At 39.9% G+C, this 19,122-nt stretch overlaps 1 protein-coding gene across 1 annotated transcript in view; it reads right to left on the bottom strand.

The window, feature by feature from the left end:
* Window positions 1–19,122, bottom strand: part of CSPP1 (centrosome and spindle pole associated protein 1) — a 118,618-nt gene that overhangs the window by 15,139 nt on the left and 84,357 nt on the right. Inside the window, exons 20-25 of the mRNA XM_040994721.1 lie at window positions 18,007–18,156; window positions 17,496–17,642; window positions 4,403–4,507; window positions 2,673–2,739; window positions 2,004–2,119; window positions 761–896 (exon numbers count right to left, since the gene is read on the bottom strand). Coding sequence (XP_040850655.1) covers window positions 761–896; window positions 2,004–2,119; window positions 2,673–2,739; window positions 4,403–4,507; window positions 17,496–17,642; window positions 18,007–18,156 — 721 coding nt within the window. The remainder of the gene's footprint in view (window positions 1–760; window positions 897–2,003; window positions 2,120–2,672; window positions 2,740–4,402; window positions 4,508–17,495; window positions 17,643–18,006; window positions 18,157–19,122) is intronic.

The raw sequence follows: 19,122 nt of genomic DNA on the forward strand, positions 1-19,122 counted from the left end.
CTTCAGTTTTACCTTGTTTTAACCATGCTTAGAAAGAAAACTGGAAAACATGCAAAATATTAATGGTATTCATATATAGATCTTTGCTATAAACTGACTCTATATATCTGGAAAAGCAGATGATGGCCTAAGTACTTGGCTTAACTTATATGCACATGGGAGACCCAGATGAAGCTCCTGGCTGTGGCGTGGCCCAGCCCTGGCTCTGGAGTGGCCCAGCCCTGGCTGTGGCGTGGCCCAGCCCTGGCTGTTGCAGCCACTTAAGGGAACATACATGGATGGAAGATCTCTTTCTCTCTGCCTTTATTATTCTTTCAAATAAATAAATATTTTTTCAGTTGAAGTCACCAGCATCTCTGATCCACGTGACATTTCTTCATGTTCATCCCAGAATATTCATATTCTCCCTAACACACTCACTCTATCCCCTCAGCTTTCAGGATCCCATATTCACTTACATTTCCTAAAGTTTTTTGGTTTGTCTTCTCCAGTCTCCTTCATAAGCCCATTCCTCCCCCCCCCCGCCATTTCGTCAGTTAAGGCCATGCTCCATGCCACATGCTAATCCTTATGATCTCAGCTACCCTGAGGCTTAGAAGGTGAACATGCTCCAAAAGAAAATATTTACCTCTCCTGGTGAGTTAAAGAACAGCAGTACACAGAAGTTTAATTCACTGTGCTTAAAGTACACATCATAAATGAAAATTTACTTTTGGAAAAGGACAAAAGCCATCTGTTTTGTACATGATGTATGACATACCTCTATCTTTCAGCTCATTAAAATCATGAATATTCTGCAAAGTGTTAACATCTAAGTTTTTAGGTGACTGTCTTCTAACAGGAGCTTGCAATCGATGTCTAGCCATGTCAAATATATCCATAGGATTCCTTTCCCTCTTCCTGTAGACAAATGACAAATCATGAGAAATATGCTTTCTTGCAGGAAGAAAACGTTCAGTTTACACTTAATTCACAGTGAAAAGAATTTGACATCCTTCACCACAATATTCCTTTAGTTCCTACAAAATTAACACAGTGAAAAGACAGCTTAATAAAGGAATTTTTTGGGCCCGGCGCGGTGGCGCAAGTGGTTAAGGTCCTCGCCTTGCACGCCCGGGATCCCATATGGGCGCCAGTTCTATCCCGGCAGCCCCGCTTCCTATCCAGCTCCCAGCCTGTGGCCCAGGAAAGCAGTTGAGGATGGCCCAAGGCTTTGGGACCCTGCACCCGTGTGGGAGACCCGGAAGAGGCTCCTGGCTTCGGATTGGCATAGCATCGGCATTGAGCTCATTTGGGGAGTGAATCATCAGACTGAAGACCTTCCTCTCTGTCTCTCCTCTCTGTATATCCGCCTTTCCAATAAAAATAATAATAATAAATCTTTAAAAAAAAATAAAGGAATTTTTTGGTGTTGGTGTTGTGGTACTGGACGTTAAGTCACTGCTTGTAATGCCAGTATCTCTTCGAGTGTCAGATGGAGTAGCAGTTGCTCCATTTCCATTCCAGCTCCCTGCTAACATACCTGGGAAGGTAACAGATGATGGCCCTACCACCGTGTGGGAGTCCCAGATGGAGTTCCTGACTCTTGGCTTTGGTATGGCCCACGCTCAGCTATTGCAGTCATTTGACAAGTAAATCAGCAAATGGGAGACCTCTCTCCCTCCGTCTTTACCTTTTCCCCCTAACCCTATGCCTGTGCCACTGTGCATTTCCAATTTTTAAAAATCTTTAAAAAATAAATAAAATCAAGGAAGCTTTCTACTAGGGACTTAGGGGAGTTACAGCAAGAGTCCTTAGAGTAAAACCAAGCTGGGTGGGTCCGGTCTTATCTTAAGGAAGAACAAACAGGTAGTGGTTAGCTAGACACTGATTTTACAACCCAACAAGACTGCCTACCTGGTTTCATCACAGAGTAAGAAAAGGAGACTATCAATAACAAGTAATCCTGTCCAAAAGCACAAAATTCCTGGATGGGTGATGAAACAACCAAAGAACTTCTAAACTTGCCTTATGTGAACTTCATCATCCATATGTAGCAGCTGCCCTTGTAGTCGCCTCTCTTCACTGCGAAGCTGTTTTCTCATTTCCGATAATTCCAGAATTACATTTTTTCTCTCCTCTGCAAATTTTCATTGATAAATAAAAAAACACGTAAAGATCAAAAAACTATACACTAGAACAGACTGATTTATCATAAAGCTTAAATAAATGACATTAGCTTAGACTGACAGGCTTTTTGTGTTTCATACAAAAACATGTACTAACTTTTGTTAATATTAAGAGCAACACATCTGTGATAAATTAGAAATTTCAAAAGTTTGGGATATTCTTAGGAATAAAACTAATAAAAGGAAGGATAAAGGAATTTCTTGGTAGTATTAGAACACTTCTATAGCTTGATCACAAACTATAAGTGATAAAAATGTACAAAAATCTACAGAATGCACATAAAAACTGGTGAGATCTGAACAAGGTTTTAGGGCACACCAATTTCAACTTCCTGGCTTTCCTACTGCACTACATAAAGAATTGCCAGTGATGAAAGACAGAGGAGGGAATAAAAGCAACTTGCTATACAAATACTATTTTTGAAACTTTCTGTGAGTCTCTAATTACTTCACATTTAAAATTTTTTAAAGTACTCTCTAGACAGTTTCCAAGATAACTCTTACCTTCTGCACGAAGCTGATTTTTCCTAGCAGGTACTGGAGGAGACTGTGGCCTAGACACAGAACTTTCCTGTTGAACAGAAAAGAGAGATGCAGTTAGTACATTTTCCATGCTTACAACATGAGAGAAACATTTTTAAGTACCTAGATGTAAAGCAAACCAAATTCCACACTATTTTACCTATAGAACACCGATAATTATATCACCTCGACTGCAGTTTCACCTGTAACCTCTTCTCTAATCGCTTCCTCTCTCCAAAACTCTCTCACACTATCTGTAAAAACCTCCCCTACTTCAACTGTCTTACTACTTACTGTCCATTCTCTCCTCTCCTCCACCACCAAGCATCTTTAAGAACAGTAAGTGCATACTTCTGATGGCTACTTCCTTTATTCCCATTCATCTGACACATAGCTACTGCCTTGACCTTTACAATTCATCATCGCAGCAAAATTACCCTCACTAGACACAAAGTGATCCCCAACTGAAATGTTGTATGCATATTTTAAGCTACTGCATTTGGACAGGAGGAACCAACATCACTGCCTCCTTCGCTTACCTTCCCTGTCTCTACTGCTTCCCTGCTTCTCAATTGCCAGCTAAAAGTCCTTTCATTTCTCCCTCTATACTCTGCTACACAACTCCAGTACTTTGGTGAACACTAATCCCTTAAACTTATGAATAAGGATAAGTACCAAAATGCTAAAAGCTTCCAGAACCACAAATCCAGTTCACAACTATTCCCTTGGCCACAACTCCTATTTTCAACCTCCCAGCCTACTGAACCATCCCAGAATACTGAAATCTATCACTGACTCTTACCTACCACATATTAAATCAACATTTTCATCGCCTGGGTCTCTGAAATTCTTCAAAGCTGCTTTCTCGGCTTTTGCTGTTTTCTTTCTTTGAATAGCCAAACACTGGACTTCTGCAATAGTACAACACACTACCTCCAGATTTAACACCTATCTTAAATGTAAAGTATTTGGCCTTATCTTCAAAACATGTCTCTACACCATTGCCTGAGAGAACATTACACAGGACAAAATGGCCATGTCATTGTTCTACTCCATTACAACGAGTTCTCATACATTATCTATCGAAGGTCTAATCAACCAGAATCTCAGAGGGTGGGATTCAGGAAAATGTTTTTCATCCATATTTCTCTAGCATTTTAGGTAATCAACTTATCAGGAACCCAGCATCCTGTGAAATAAAATCTTCATTAATCCTTACAGCATTCCCTGTATTTCCTGGCCTTTGCCTCTTCTGCTGCCTTGGTATCACTGGGCCTGGGCAAACCACAGAAGATTCAGCATGCATACCTTGTGATTTACACTGTCTTCCACGTCTTTGGATATCCTGGAAATTCTTAGCCCTCCTATCACTACGGAAAATTTCTATTCATTTTTCTTCAAGTATGCACTCAATGCACTAGAAAAGGTCCCGCACTCTCTGAATTACAACTTAATCTAAAGGATAAAAGACTTCATGAGCATAACTAAAACCAACTATAAAATATCTTTCTACCTAATAAAAGTTAAGTTACAGGCTGCCAAACTTTGGGTACCAAGACCTATTGGTTACACTTGAAACAACAAATTAATAGACGTCACCTATATTTCTAATCTAAAACCATTTAACCTATTCAAATATCAAAACAAAATTTAATTTTGTGCCCCCAATCTAAATTAATTGAAGTAAGATTAGCAAAATAAAAAGCACCTACATGAATAAAGGAATTTATGATGCTGTCGACTGAAGGAGGCCTTTGCAGTTTGCTTGCAATTTTGTGCTGAAGAGCCGGAACAACAGGAGAAGGCTGTCTCACGTGCTGAAAAATCAAAAAGAAATGTTTGTGCACACACATACACACACATATCCCTAACACGTGTAGGGATGGGACTACTGAAGAGGTTTGGATTATGATTACCTTTAATAAAACATTTGTTACCAAAATAAAAAAAGTGGAGGGATGGAGATTTTGTTATAGTGAACATGGCAATTAGATGCCAGTTAGGAAGCCTGTGTCCCAAGTCAGAAGCAGGGCCTGGGTTTGACCCCAAGCACTGGCCCTTGATGCCAGCTTCCCGCTGGGGCACACTGCGGGACGCAGCAATGGGATCTAAAGTAATCAGGCTCCTGCCACCCACATGGCAGATCCGGATGGGGTTCCAACCAGCCAGTTTCATCCCTTGGCCACTCTAAGTATGTTGGGAGTCAAAAGATGGGAGCTCACTTGCTTTTTCTCTCGCAAATATTACAGAAATTCAGTTAATATAGTTACAGATATTGGTTAAGATAAACATAAATGAATTCAGATATCCCGAAGCAAAAGAAGCCTCCCAAATAAGGATTAAAAATATTGAATAAGTTAAATAAATATACATAATTTAAAAGATAAAATATGGTGACAGAAAGGTAAAACGAAAGAATAGACAAAATATTCATTAGGAACATATAAATGAAAAAAATGAGAGCTAACAAGGTTAACTTCAGGAAGAAGAGCAAAATGCAGTAAATAACAAAGATCATTTAAAACTTTATGGTACTTACAACTAAGCATATATTAAACTCTGTACCTTAAGAAAGAGTATTTTTTAATGTTTATTTGATGCATTTGAAAGAAAGAGAATCATCTACTCGTTACTCCCCAGATAGCTACCATGGCGTGCCATGGGTAAGAAGAGCTTCATGCAGGCCTCCCATGTGCTTCCGTCGGTGCCACGATTTGGCCCATCATCTACTGCTTTCCCAGGCACATTAACAGACAGTGAAGCAGCAGGACTTGAACAAGTCAGCACAGGGGACACTAGAACTGCATTCCCAGCAGCTTAACCCAACACACCACAATGCCAGCTCCAGAAAGAGCATTTAAAAAAAACAAGAAGAAGAAATCGACAGAAACACAATTATAGGAAACGAGCATTTCTCATTCTTAAATGACAAATTTCATACTAAAGATTTCTGTTCAACCTTGACAAATTTAAAACTGCTCTAAAAACAAACATTACTAGTTTAAAAATTAAGGAAATGTCATTAGAATAATATACCTTAGAAGGATTAACAATGATATGGCAAAATTTTCCATTTTTAATAATATAAAGAAAAGATTTTGTGCATTCCAGTCTTTTCCTCACTTCCTCTGTTCTACCTTCCTCCCGCCTCACTCTTCATGACTTTTTATAGACATAATATTAGTCTACTCTGTATCTGTGGCTTTATTTGCCACTACTCTTAACACTCAACAAGTAAAATTCAGAAAGACCACAGTTCTACAGGACAATAAATACAGGCTAGAAACAACAAGAGTATCTCAAAAGTCAACATTTCCTTGCTGCACATCAAAGAAAAGGTGATATTTATCTTTCTGAGACCAGGACAGACATTTACGTTTTCGAAACCAGCTAATTTCACGTAGCTTAATAATTTCCAGTTGCATGTTGTTCCAAAAGGTAAGAGTTTCAGTGTTCTTCACGGCTGAGTAATATTGTATAGTTTATCGGTGCCACATTTTCTTTATCTAGTCATCCACTGAAGGACAGCTAGGTTGATTCTATATCTTACTGTGTTAGGCTACAATAAACATGGGGGAACAAATAACTCTCTTAACATGTTGATTTCTCACTATTTCAGTAAATTAACTAGAGTGGAATGGCTGAGACATATGATAGACTTATTTTCAGATCTATAAGGAATCTCTGAATTGACTTGTTAAAAATTTTTATTGGAAAAGAAGATTTACAGAGAGAAGAGAGAAAGATCTTCCATCTGCTTGTTAATTCCCCAAGAGGCCCCAGTGGCTAGAGCTGAGCCAATTCAAAGCAAGGAGACAGGAGCTTCTTTCACAGCCTCCCATGCAGGTGCAGGGTCCCAAGACTTCGGGCTGTCCTCCTGTTTTCCCAGGCCACGAGCAGGGAGCTGGCTGGGATGTGAAGCAGTACCCTTATGGGATAGTGGCTTTTGAAGTAGAATTAGTCAATCGAGCCATTGCACCAGGCCTCATATTGTATTCCATCCTCATTTAGCTCACATTTCCACCAACATTAACTAGGCTATATTTTGCCCCACTACCCACCAGCATTTACTGTTCTGTGATTTCAGGATGACAGTCATTCTAAGTGGGGTGAACCAAAACCTCACTGTGGTTTATATTTGCATTTCCCAGGAGATACATACTGAAAACAAGGAAGACAAATTACTGCTATTTGCAAATGATATGATTCTATACATACGGAAATCAAGACTCCATTAAGAGACTACTAAAATGAGTAAGAGTTTGGTAAAGTTGTGGGATATAAAACCAATGAAAAATAAAATCAGTAGCCACAGATATACCCACAGGATACACAATGTTGGGGCTAAGAAGGAACTTCTGACTGCCATTCACAGCAACTACAAATAATCAAACACCCTGGAATAAACTTAACAACACTTGGTTAAAGATTTATACAATGGGTTCGGTGTGGTAGGATAGCAGCTAAAGTCCTCGCCTTGTACATGCTCCAGGATCCCATATGGACAACAGTTTTTTTTTTTAAAGATTTATTTTTATTATTTTTTTATTGGAAAGGCGGATATACAGAGAGGAAGATCTTCCGTCCGATGATTCACTCCCCAAGTGAGCTCAACAGCCGATGCTATGCTGATCCGGACTCTTCCGGGTCTCCCACAAGGGTGCAGGGTCCCAAAGCCTTGGGCCGTCCTCGACTGCTTTCCTGGGCCACAGGCAGGGAGCTGGAAGGGAAGCGGTGCTGCCGGGATAGAACTGGCGCCCATATGGGATCCCGGGCGTGCAAGGCAAGGACTTAACCACTTGCGCCACCTCGCCGGGCCTGGACAACAGTTTTAATACCTACAGCCCCACTTAGCATCTACCTCCCTCCTTGTGGCCTGGGAAAGCAGTCAAGGACAAGCCAAAGCCTTTGAACCCTGCACCCACATGGCAGCCCTGGAGGAGGCTCCAGGCTCCTGGTTTCAGATCAGCACAGCTCCGGTCATTGCGGGCACTAACAGAATGAATCAGCAAAACAAAGATCTTTTTCTGTCTGTCTCTCCTCCTCTCTGTAACTCTGACCTTCCAATAAAGTAAATCTTTAAAAAATATGTTTATACAATGAAAATAACAAAACATTACAGAAACATAATACAACATTACAAAAAAATCTTCCATGATTGTGGATTGAAAGAATATCATCAAAATGTCCATACTACAAAAAATAAATTACAAATCCAACGTGATCCCAACCAAAATACCAACATTCTTCTCAGATATGGAAAAACAAAATGATGCTAAAATTCATGGAAAGAGAGAGACCCCAAAACCCTCAAGCAATCTTAACAACAAAAATATAGCTACAATCGTCACCAATACCAGACTTCAACACAAACCACAGGGCAATGACCAAAACAGTTAGGTACTGGAACAAAAATAGACATATGGACCAGTGGAACAGAAGAGAAACCCCAAATGATAACCGAGGCAACTACAACCAACTAATACTTGACAAGCAAGCTGAAATCAATCCCTGAAGAAAGGATATTCTCACCAATAAAAGGGACCGGGAAAACTGGATCTGTGCAGAGGTATGAAACAGGAGTGTTATCACACACCCTACACAACTCAAATAGAGCAAGGGTCTAAATCTACATCCTGAGACCATCAAATCGGTACAGGAAAAAGCAGGGAAACTGCAAGACATTGGCGCAGGCAAAGACTACTTGGCATGCAAAACATCCACAGTAAGAATGAAAGTTATACAGAAAAAATATGGATCTCACTTATAAAAATATTTTTAAGATTTGTTTTTCTTGGAAAGACAGATATACAGAGAGAAGAGACAGAGAGGATCTTCTCATTTTTTAACATTTTATTATTGTTATCATTTTATGATACAATTCCATAGGCTCCTGGAATTTCCCTTATTCCCTCCCCAGTTCCCTCCCCCCCGACCTAGTTCCTCTATAGCATTACCAACATATAGTTCTTCATACACCGTTATATGTCCATCATTGCAGGCATGGACAATGGCAGAGAGTCCAGAATCCTATTGACAAGATATGGTGAACAGTTTCACTCTAAGTCCATTTTTGTCTGGAAGTACAAATGCATACTACATTGTATCCTCACATCTGGATATTAGTCTCCATTTCACAGCTACTATACATCCCCTCAAATGAAAAGTCATACAAAATCAATAATAGAAAGAAAAATAGAAATTTACAATGCCATGAAGTTAAATGACATCTTACTAGATATGACAGTTTCCATTACACAGCTACTATACATCCCCTTAAATGAAAAGCCACAAAACAAAATCAACATCAGGGAGAAAAAAGAAATTAACAATACCATGAAGTTAACTAACATGCTACTAAATGACTAACATGTAGCTGAAGAAATGAAAATCAAGAACCTTCTTGAAGAAAATGATGCTACTGTATGATCTATGAGTCATTGAATGATTTAATCAGAAGTGTTTTGAAGAGATGAAACTAACAGAAAACAACAAAACCCATGAGATATAGTTTCCGCTGATTTTTGTTGGTGAAGTGTCTCTCTTCTAGAGAATTAACAGATGGGTTTTGTTTTTTAATCCAGTGTACTAATCTATGACGTTTGATTGAGCTTAAGCCATTTACTTCAGGGTTAATATATATGGATGATATTTTGGTCCTGTTATTTTAGGAATGGGTTAGTCGTTGGTTTAGTCTTCTGTTGTCATTTTACTAGGATGTTCTTCCCGTTTGCCTTTGGTTTTGGTAGGCGCTATTCCTCTTCTCTGTCAAGAGAACATCTTGAAGTATCATCTGCAGGGTAGGTTTGGAAGAGGCAAATTCTTTTAACTTTTCTTTACTGTGGAAGAATTTTATTTCATTTTCGAAGACGAAAGAAAGCTTTGCTGGATATGTTATCCTAGGCCGACAATTTTTTTCTTTTAGAATCTGCAATACGCCACTCCATTCTCTTCTTGCTTGTAGAGTTTCCTGTGAGAGATCTCCTGTGAGTTTAACTGGCATTCCTTTATATGTCAATTGATTTTTTTTCACGTGCACATTTAAGGATCTTTTCTTTATGTTGCATTGAAGAGAGTTTGATAATCATGTGTCTTGGTGAAGATCGCTTTTGGTCAAGCATGTTGGTAGTTCTGTGCCCCTCCTGGATGTTGTTTCCCAATTCTTTCTCTAGATTAGGGAAATTTTCCTTTATTATTTCATTAAATACATTTGCAAACTCAGCTTCTCTTTCTGCACCTTCTGAGACTCCCATAACTCTTATATTTGGCCTCTTAATAGTGTCTTTCAATTCTTGAATACTTTTTTTGGCCTGATCCAGCTCTACTTGAAGCTTTTTAATTTCTTCCCCCTGATGACAGGCGATACCTTCCAATTCTGAGATTCTTTCTTCTGCTTGCTTCATTCTATTTTGGAGACTCTCCATTGTACTTTTAATTTGCTCTGCTATGTTCTTCATTTCTGATATATTAGCCTTGATTTGCTTTACTGCTTCCTTAAATACCTTGAACTCTTGTATATGCTTCTCATTATTGATCAGAAGCTTTAAAATTAGTTTTCTGAATTCTGGATCTCCCATTTTCTCGATGTCTTCTTCAGTGAACTCTGAGGTTAGCATAGGATTTTGCTCCTTTGTAGGGGTCTCTTCAGGAATATTCATTGTGCCTCTGTCTCTCTTTTGCTCTTGGTCATTGTACTTCTGGTTAGCAGAGTCTTCTCCTTGGGGCAGGTTTCTAAGCTGTGTCACCCACAGGTCTACAATGCGATTTTACTTATTGCAGTGGGTACACAACTTTTTGCTTGCAACAACTTGTACCACTCCCTCCAGCAAGTTCCAGGTCTGGGTTTTTATGTTAGATTTCCACCGTGGTCTCCACAGCCCCAGCTCCTGGCCCACCACTCTCCTCCTTCTGTAATACCATGCTGAGGTTGCACTGTTGTCTCTGCAACCTTTCTCCCACTTCCAGTTGGAGCAGGTCACAGGATTAGAGAGACACCAGGTGTCCTATATAGTTAGGTTGCTGGTGGCGCTGATCTTGCTGGAACCTGTTGGACATTAGGTCTGGGTGCCACATGGACCTATTTTGACCTGTATGATGCCACAACTGGTATTATTTTCCTGCAGGACCAGTGCAAACCACGAAGCTCAGTGAGTGCTCCTGAGCTCAGCACATGCACAGTTCACTGTTGTCCCTTGCAGTCCTAAAGCTATTGCCACAGTGTACAAAATGGCACCCGACATACCACTGCTAGAGATCTTGATCTGCTGGCTGTCAGGTCTGAGGGCTACCAAGACCTGTCTTCAGTGGAACCTGTAGAATGCCACGTTGCTGCAGTTTATTGAGTCAGAAATGTTTTCACTCCCAGCTCAGCGTATGTGCAGTCCTTTCCCTTGCCTTTGCCTCCTTACACAAAATGGCGCCCAATTCAGTTCTAAGGGACTGACCGTGCTGTCAAATCTACCCTGTTCTCACACTGTCTGGGATCTGCCGCTCCTGGTGAAAGCAAATGAAATAGCAGGACAGACAGCTCTTTGTCTGGGTCCACCTCTTAAGATCCCAGTGAAAGTCCCTTCCCACCTGGTTGCTGGTGGAGTCCACAACACCATTTGCTGAATGCCACTGGGTCATCAGTCACTGCAACACCACACAGTTGTGTCCACTGCTTTCCTGTGTCTGTCAGTCTCCAGGTACCCCTCTGCTGTTGTTCTGTCCTCTCCTATTTCCTGGAATATATCCTCTCTGCTTCATCCTGATTAAATATTTCTCCATCCGTTTAAACGTGTCCTTACCCTATTCTGCCATCTTGATTCTCGCAGAGGTTCTTCTATCTGCTGATTCATCACCAAAGTGACCACAACAGCAAGAGCTGATTCAATCCAAAGCCAGGAACCTGGAGCTTTTTCTAGGTCTCCCATGCAGGTGCAGGGTCCCAAGGCTTTGGGTGGTCCTCTACTGCTTTCCGAGGCCACAAGTAGGGAGCTGGATGAGAAGCAGGGCTGCCGGGATTAGAACTGGGATCCCGGAGCATGCAAGGAAAGGACTTCAGCTCCCAGGATACAGTGTTGAGCCCAGATCTCACATATAAATTCTTAGTAGACAATCTTTTAGCAAATTTTAGTTATGACTACAATTTACCATGTGCTGAGACATCAAACGTATTTGCCTCACTCAGAAACTGTACATATGATACATTGTAGGTTAAAAAATGAGCCACATCTCAAGTACCCCAGAGTATCTACTAGATAAAACATTTACTTCAAATCAGCTAGGAGTAAATAATGTTTGGACCAAAGAAAACAATTCTCTTATTCATTATATTGAGTTAAACATACAACAGCTACAAGATTTTTTAAACGCAGTCTCAAAGCTAGAAGCAAGCATGGCTGTACAAATGTTTTTAAAATGCAGATTCCATATCACTTCTCGGACTTTTGGCGAAACACAAGGTTAAAATGCAGACTCCTAAACTTACATCAAGTATTTTGGACGTGAGAACTTAGAAGCACTTAGAAGCATGCCAGGCAAGCACCGAATAACACTTAATGCATACAGAATTTTAAATGCAAAGGAAATCTAAGACAGTCTTAATTGGATCCTCTTAAGTCAATTACCTCTCCAGGAAAAAAAATCTCCAACTGGTAATATTGATTTAAGCATCTATGTTTGAATAGTTTCTCTAACTCAGAGATCCAAACTGTAAAATCAGTCTGAAAAACCACGTTTCCTTTTAGCATACAGTCCACTATGAACAGCTGTGTAATATAAAAGCCAAAAAAAAAAAATTTCAAGGCATGTAAAATTCAAACTCAACATTTTCATTATTGAACTGAATAGTTCAATAGTTCGACCTGTTACCACAAATCTTTCAAACTGGGATTAGAATCAAGATGGCAGAACAGGATAAGGACATGTTTAAACAGATGGAGAAATATTAGCCAGTGTAAAGCAGAGAGGGCATATTCCAGGAAACAGGAGAGGACAGAACAGAAGCAGACAGGCACCTGGAGACAGACACAGGAAAGCAAGGAAAACAATGATGTGGTGTTGCAATGACTGATGACGCAGTGGCATTCAGTGAACAGCAATATGAACTCCACAGGCAATTTGAACTCCACCAGCAATAAGGTAGGAAGGGATGTTTACCGGGAACTACAGAGGTGAACCCAGACAAAGAGCTGCCCGTCCTACTGGTCTGTTTGATCTGACCAGCAGCAGCAGATCACACACTGGCGGTACAGGAATAGGGTGGATTTCATAGTCCAGTGGGCCTCCTACAACTGACATGGTACCACTGTGTTTAAGGAGGATAAGGCTATGGACAGAACTGCGTATGCACTGAGCTGAGAATGAATTCATTTCTCACTTAGTGAACTGCAAAAACATGGCATCTTACAGGTTCTACACAAGATAGGTCCAGGTACCACTCAGAGCTGATGGCAAGCAGATCAAGAACTTTACCACTGGAACATCAGGCACCATTTCATACAGTGTGGCAAGCAACTTAGGACTGCAGAGGACAACAGTGAGCTGCACATGCGCTGAGCTCAACAAGAACTCACTGAGCTCAGTTCATTGCACTGGTCCCACAGAAAAATAATCCTATGGCATCATACAGGTCAAAATCGGTATGTGTGGCCCCCAGACCTAACTGCCAACAGGTTCCAGAAAGCTCACCAGCAGCAACAACCTAGCTATATAGCACTCCTGCTGTCTCCCTGAGCCTGGCACCTGCTCCAACCATAAGTGGGAAAAAGTATATACAGACAACACTGCAGCCTCAGCCTGGTATCACAGGAGCTGGAGACTGGTGAGCCAGCAACTGGGGCTACAGAAACCTTGGTGGAAATGTAACAGAAGAACCCAGACCTGGAACTCACTGGAGGGAGTGGCACAACTGACTGCAAACAAAGAGCCATGTGCCAACTGTAACAAGTAAAATCACATTGTAGACCTGTGGGTGACACAGCTTAGAAACCTGCCCCAAGGAGAAGACTCTGCTAACCAGAAGTACAATGACCAAGAGCAAAAGAAGAGACAGAGGCACAATGAATATTCCTGAAGATGCCCCTGCAAACGAGCAAAACCCTTTGCCAGCCTCAGAGTTTACTGAAGAAGACACCGAGAAAAATTGGGAGATCCAGAATTCCAAACACTTGTTATGAATCTTCTCAACAACGAGAAGCGCGTAACACAGGAGTTCAAGCAATTCAAGGAATAGGTCGCACAAAAAAAAAAGGAATCAGGGGCCCGGAGGTACAGCCTAGCAGCTAAAGTCCTTGCCCTGAACGCGCCTGGGTTCTAATCCCGGCAGCTCCACTTCCCTTCCAGCTCACTGCCTGTGGCCTGGGAAAGCAGTCAAGGACGGCCCAAAGCCTTGGGACCCTGCACCCGTGTGGGATACCCAGAAGAAGTTCCTGGATCCTGGCTTCGCATCAGCATAGCATCGGCCGTTGCGCTCACTTGGGGAGTGAATCATCGGATGGAAGCTCTTCCTCTCTGTCTCTCCTCCTCTCTGTACATCTGACTTTCCAATAAATAAATAAATAAATCTTTTTTTTAAAAAAAAGGAATCATATGAACGCCAACATATCAGAAATGAGGAATACAGTGCAGCACATTAAAACAGTGGAGAGTCTGTAAAATAGAATGCAGGAGGCAGAAGAAAGAATCTCAGAATTGGAAGATATTTCCTGTCATCAGGGGGAAACAAACAAAAAGCTGGAAGCAGAGCCAGATCAGGCCAAAAGAGTATTCAAGAATTGAAATGCACTATTATAAGGCCAAACATAAGAGTTATGGGAGTCTAAGAAAGTGCAGAAAGAGAAGCTTGGTTTACAAATGTATCCAATGAAATAATAAGGGAAAATTTCCCTAATCTAGAGAAAGAATTGGGAAACAACATCCAGGAGGGGCACAGAACTCCCAACATGCTTGACCAAAAGCGATCTTCACCAAGACACATGATCATCAAGCTCTCTTCAATGCAACATAAGGAAAAGATCCTTAAATGTAGGGTGTGAATCAATGGATAGAAGATTTCTTCCGTCTCTCCTCCTCTCTGTATATCTACCTTTCCAACAAAAAAGACATAAATCTTTTTTTAAAAATCATTTGACCCTATGCAGACGGATTAATTTCAGGGCTCTACTTTACAGGTCTATGTGTCAGTTTGTAATCCAGTATTATACTATTTTAATTAATTTTGCTTTGCAGTATATTTTGAAGAAAGGTACTATGATACCTGCAAATTTGATTTTGTTGTTGTTATTGTTGTTCATAATTGCATTGGCATTCTGAGTGTTTTGTGATTCCTTTGAACAATAGGATTTTTTGGTAATTTTTAAAAGAATTTTGATAGGGATTAAACTGACTGTATATTGCTTTAGATACCATGGACATCTTGAAATACTGGTTCTTCCAATCCATGAGCAAGGAGCAAAGAGTATGTTTTGTTATGTTTCTAAGATTTATTTCATCATCTTCATAATTTTCACTGCAGAAATCTTTCAGTTCTTCACTTGGATTTATTCCTAAATATTGTGAATTCACTTTTTGTAGCTACAATGAATGGTATTTGCTTGGATTTCTCTTTTCACAAATTCATCATTGGTGAAGGAAAAAGCTACTGTTTTTCTACTTACTTTCTAACCTGCAAATGTACTGAATTGGTTTATCAGCTGTAACAGCTTCATAGTGGTGTGCTCATTTCTTTCTCCTACTGCTAGTGTTTCCAACACTATACTAGGAGAGGTGAAAAGTGGATATACTTGACTTGTTCTAGATCTGAGAAGAAAAGCTTTCAGCTTTTCCTCATGCAATGATATTAGCTTTTTGTCATTTGTATCGTTCAAAATTTGAAGTAGGAAGTTACTGGAAAGCACACTTCAGCAGCCTATTACAGATGGTGACTCTTGGGCTAAGACATCCAAAATAAAGTTAACAAAAACAAATGTAAACAAATGGGATTATATAAAACTTGGAAGCTTCTGTACTTTAAAGAAAGCAAACAACTGAGTGAAGAAATAGCTTCCAGAGAAAAAATGTTTGAAAACCACTTCTACAACAAAGGATTAATAACCAGAATATGTCAGCAACTCAAAAACTCAACATAAAGGGCCTGGCACGGTGGCGCAAGTGGTTAAGTCCTTGCCTTGCACGCCCGGGATCCCATATGGGCGCCAGTTCTATCCCGGCAGCCCCACTTCCCTTCCAGCTCCCTGCCCGTGGCCCAGGAAAGCAGTCGAGGAAGGCCCAAAGCTTTGGGACCCTGCACCCGTGTGGGAGACCCAGAAGAGGCTCCTGGCTTTGGATCGGCATAGCATCGGCTGTTGAGCTCACTTGGGGAGTGAACCATCGGACGGAAGATCTTCCTCTCTGTCTCTCCTCTCTGTATATCCGCCTTTCCAATAAAAAAAATAATAAAAATAAATCTTTAAAAAAAAAAACTAAACAGAAAAAAATCCCGTTAAGAAATGGGCAAAGGACCTCCATAAACAACTGTCAAAAAATATAAATAGCCAACCAAGATATGAAAGAAGTGCTCAACATTACTAGTATCAGGCAGATGCAAATCAAAAATACATCAGCCTTGAAATATTAACCTCACCCCTGTCAGAATGACCATTGCCTGAAAAACACAAAGTACACATGCTGGCAAGGAGGTGGAGAAAGGGGAACTCGAGCACTGCTGCTAAGAATGTACACTAGAACAGGACGCAGATTTCTTAAACTAGAGACAAACTTGCCATACAATCCAGCAATCCCTCTACTGGGTATACACCTGAAAGACACGAATACACTACATCAGATACCTGCCCCAGTGTTAAAGCTGTACTCTACACAACTGCCAAACTATGGGATCAACCCAGAGGCTCATCATCAAATGAATTAAGAAAATGTACACCCCCCCCCCCCACAGTACAACCATGAAAAAAGAAACTAATTCTACCATTTGCATAAAAATGAATTCAACCAGAAGTTATCACTTTCAGTGAAGGAAGTCACACAAAGACCAATATGCTTGTTCTCCCTTGTATGTGGGAGCTAAAATTTAAAAAAAGAAAAAAAGTCAAAAACCAATAAGAAATACTGCATTACCAGCACTGCTGCAAATATAGTTTCGTCAAGCTGACTTTTATATCTTCAAGAAACAAACGGTTAACAATAACATACTCATAGGCCGTCAGTTCCTTTCTGAGATGCCAGCCTAGTCTGTTGTCAGATGTACTCTTTTCATTACTTCTCTTCATTAAACTCTGCTAACATGGTCACCACTAAAAATTGATAATAATAAAGATACAGTACTATAGTTTTGATGATCTGATTATTTTAAAATTTGCATTATGCAAGAAAGACATTTTAATTTTATTATTGTTTATAGCTCTTGCCTATATTTCCTGCTGAACTAGTCCTTATACTTTTTATTTTGTAAAGTATTAGTCCTTTCACTATATTGTAAATTAGAAACACTTCCAAATTTGAAAAAGGGAAGGAACACAGGATGTAGAGAAGAAACAAGAATATCACTAAGCTCTCAGAATTCCAACTGTGACCTACTCAGAATCTCTCCGCACTGTATTAATATCACATTATTATGATAAAAATAATGTTAAAATGAAATCCATTATATTTTCTAGGAGGAAAATACCAACAAAGCATAATGACATCTCAGAAAATTCAACACACTGCACAGTAGTAAGAATGAAAGCAAACACACCGCCTACTCTTTCCTCCTTTTTCTAACAACTGCGTAATTTTCACAGCAGAAGTGGCTTACAGAACGACTGACAGTCTCGGGGTACTCACCTTAGTTTCTGCCGCAATCAGGTTTTCTCTTTCATAGTAATGCTGAAGTTGCAAATTATGTTTCTCTTCTTCCTCCTTCTTCTTTCTTTCTGCTTCTTTTCTTCTTTCTTCAGCCAAACGAATAAGCTCTTCATTTTTAAGCCTTTGCTTTAAAATAAAAATACATACTGCATATGCACATTCTACAATACCTTCAAATGTTTACTAAGTTATTTGTCTGAAATAAAGAGGTAAAATTGAAGATGTAGAGGTCTTTAATATAAAGGTAACTATCAAAAAATCAGACATCTTCATCCTCACTCAACATTTATTTTTTTTCACTTAGAAGAAATAAATGTATATTTATCTTGAATTACTCTTTCACCTTAATAAGGAATCCAATGAATGAATACCAATTTTGATATTTTTCAACTTCCAATTATTCCAGATATTCCAGGTATATCTTTCAAGTCAAATAAAGATATCACGTTCAGATTAAGTCTAAATAAACTAAAAAAGGCAGGAGATGCACCTCTTCTTCTTTTTCCTTTTTCTTCTCCTGTTCCTCCTCGTACTCTTGCTGAATCCGTGCCCTCTGTTCTGCAAGCCGCTTTTCCTCTTTCTCTTCTGCAATTCTCAGTCTCTCGCGTTCTGCTTCTTCTCTTTGTTTCTTTTCTTCAATCTAAGAAATTAAACCAAATTATTATTTTAATGATATTTAATTACTAAAGGTCAGAGTAAGAGAGAGGGTGAAAGAAAAAGCGCTCTTTCGACTGCTAGTTCACACCCCAAAAATGGTCACTACAAGCCAGGGCTGGACTAGGCAGAAGCAAGCAGCCAGAACTCCACTGAAGTCTCCCACATGAGTAACAGGAATCCAAACACATGGGCCATCTTGTGATACTTCTCAGGCTCATCCGCAGGGAGAAGGACCAGAAACAGAGCAGCCCCATCTCAAACAGGTGATCTGACTTGGCATGCCAACACTGCAGGAGGTATTTTAACCTACCGAGCTTCAATGCCAGCACCTAATCTAGTTATTATTTTGTAGAATTACTATAAAGTCAGAATACTAACTGTACTTTCCTGGTAACTTAAAACATTTAACATATGCATCCTCTTTTTGCAAATTCTAAAAAACAAGTTATTAAATTTTTTCAATTGCTCTATCAAGAAAGAGCCATAATATAAAGTATAAAAAACTAGGAGCAATTAACAGCAAGATTTTACAATCTTTGGTGATGATAATAATGTGTCTTTTAAATGAATTTTATTATTACTAAATGAGGTAAATATTATAGTGCCCAAAATCAAAATATTGAAATTTGTAAGTTACTGATATGGCAACTGCAACCATTTGTAATTAAATAAATAACTCAGTAAATTAAAAAAAAAAAAGCCTATTAACAATGCAATGGCTCAATGGCCAAATTCAAATTCTCACCTTTCAGGTGCTAGGATCCCATATGAGCACCTGTTCATGTCCCAGCTGCTGTACTTCCTTCCCATTTAGCTCCCTGCTTCCGGCCTGGAAAACCAGTAGAGGATGGCCCAAAGCCTCGAGACCCTGTACACACATAGGGGACCTGGAAGAAACTCCTGCATCCTGGCTTTGAATCAGCTCAGGTCTGGCCATTGTGACCATTTG

This window comes from Ochotona curzoniae, unplaced genomic scaffold (genome assembly GCF_017591425.1).
Source record: "Ochotona curzoniae isolate NIBS_2020 unplaced genomic scaffold, NIBS_Ocur_1.0 contig_1071, whole genome shotgun sequence".
Lineage (NCBI taxonomy): Eukaryota > Metazoa > Chordata > Mammalia > Lagomorpha > Ochotonidae > Ochotona > Ochotona curzoniae.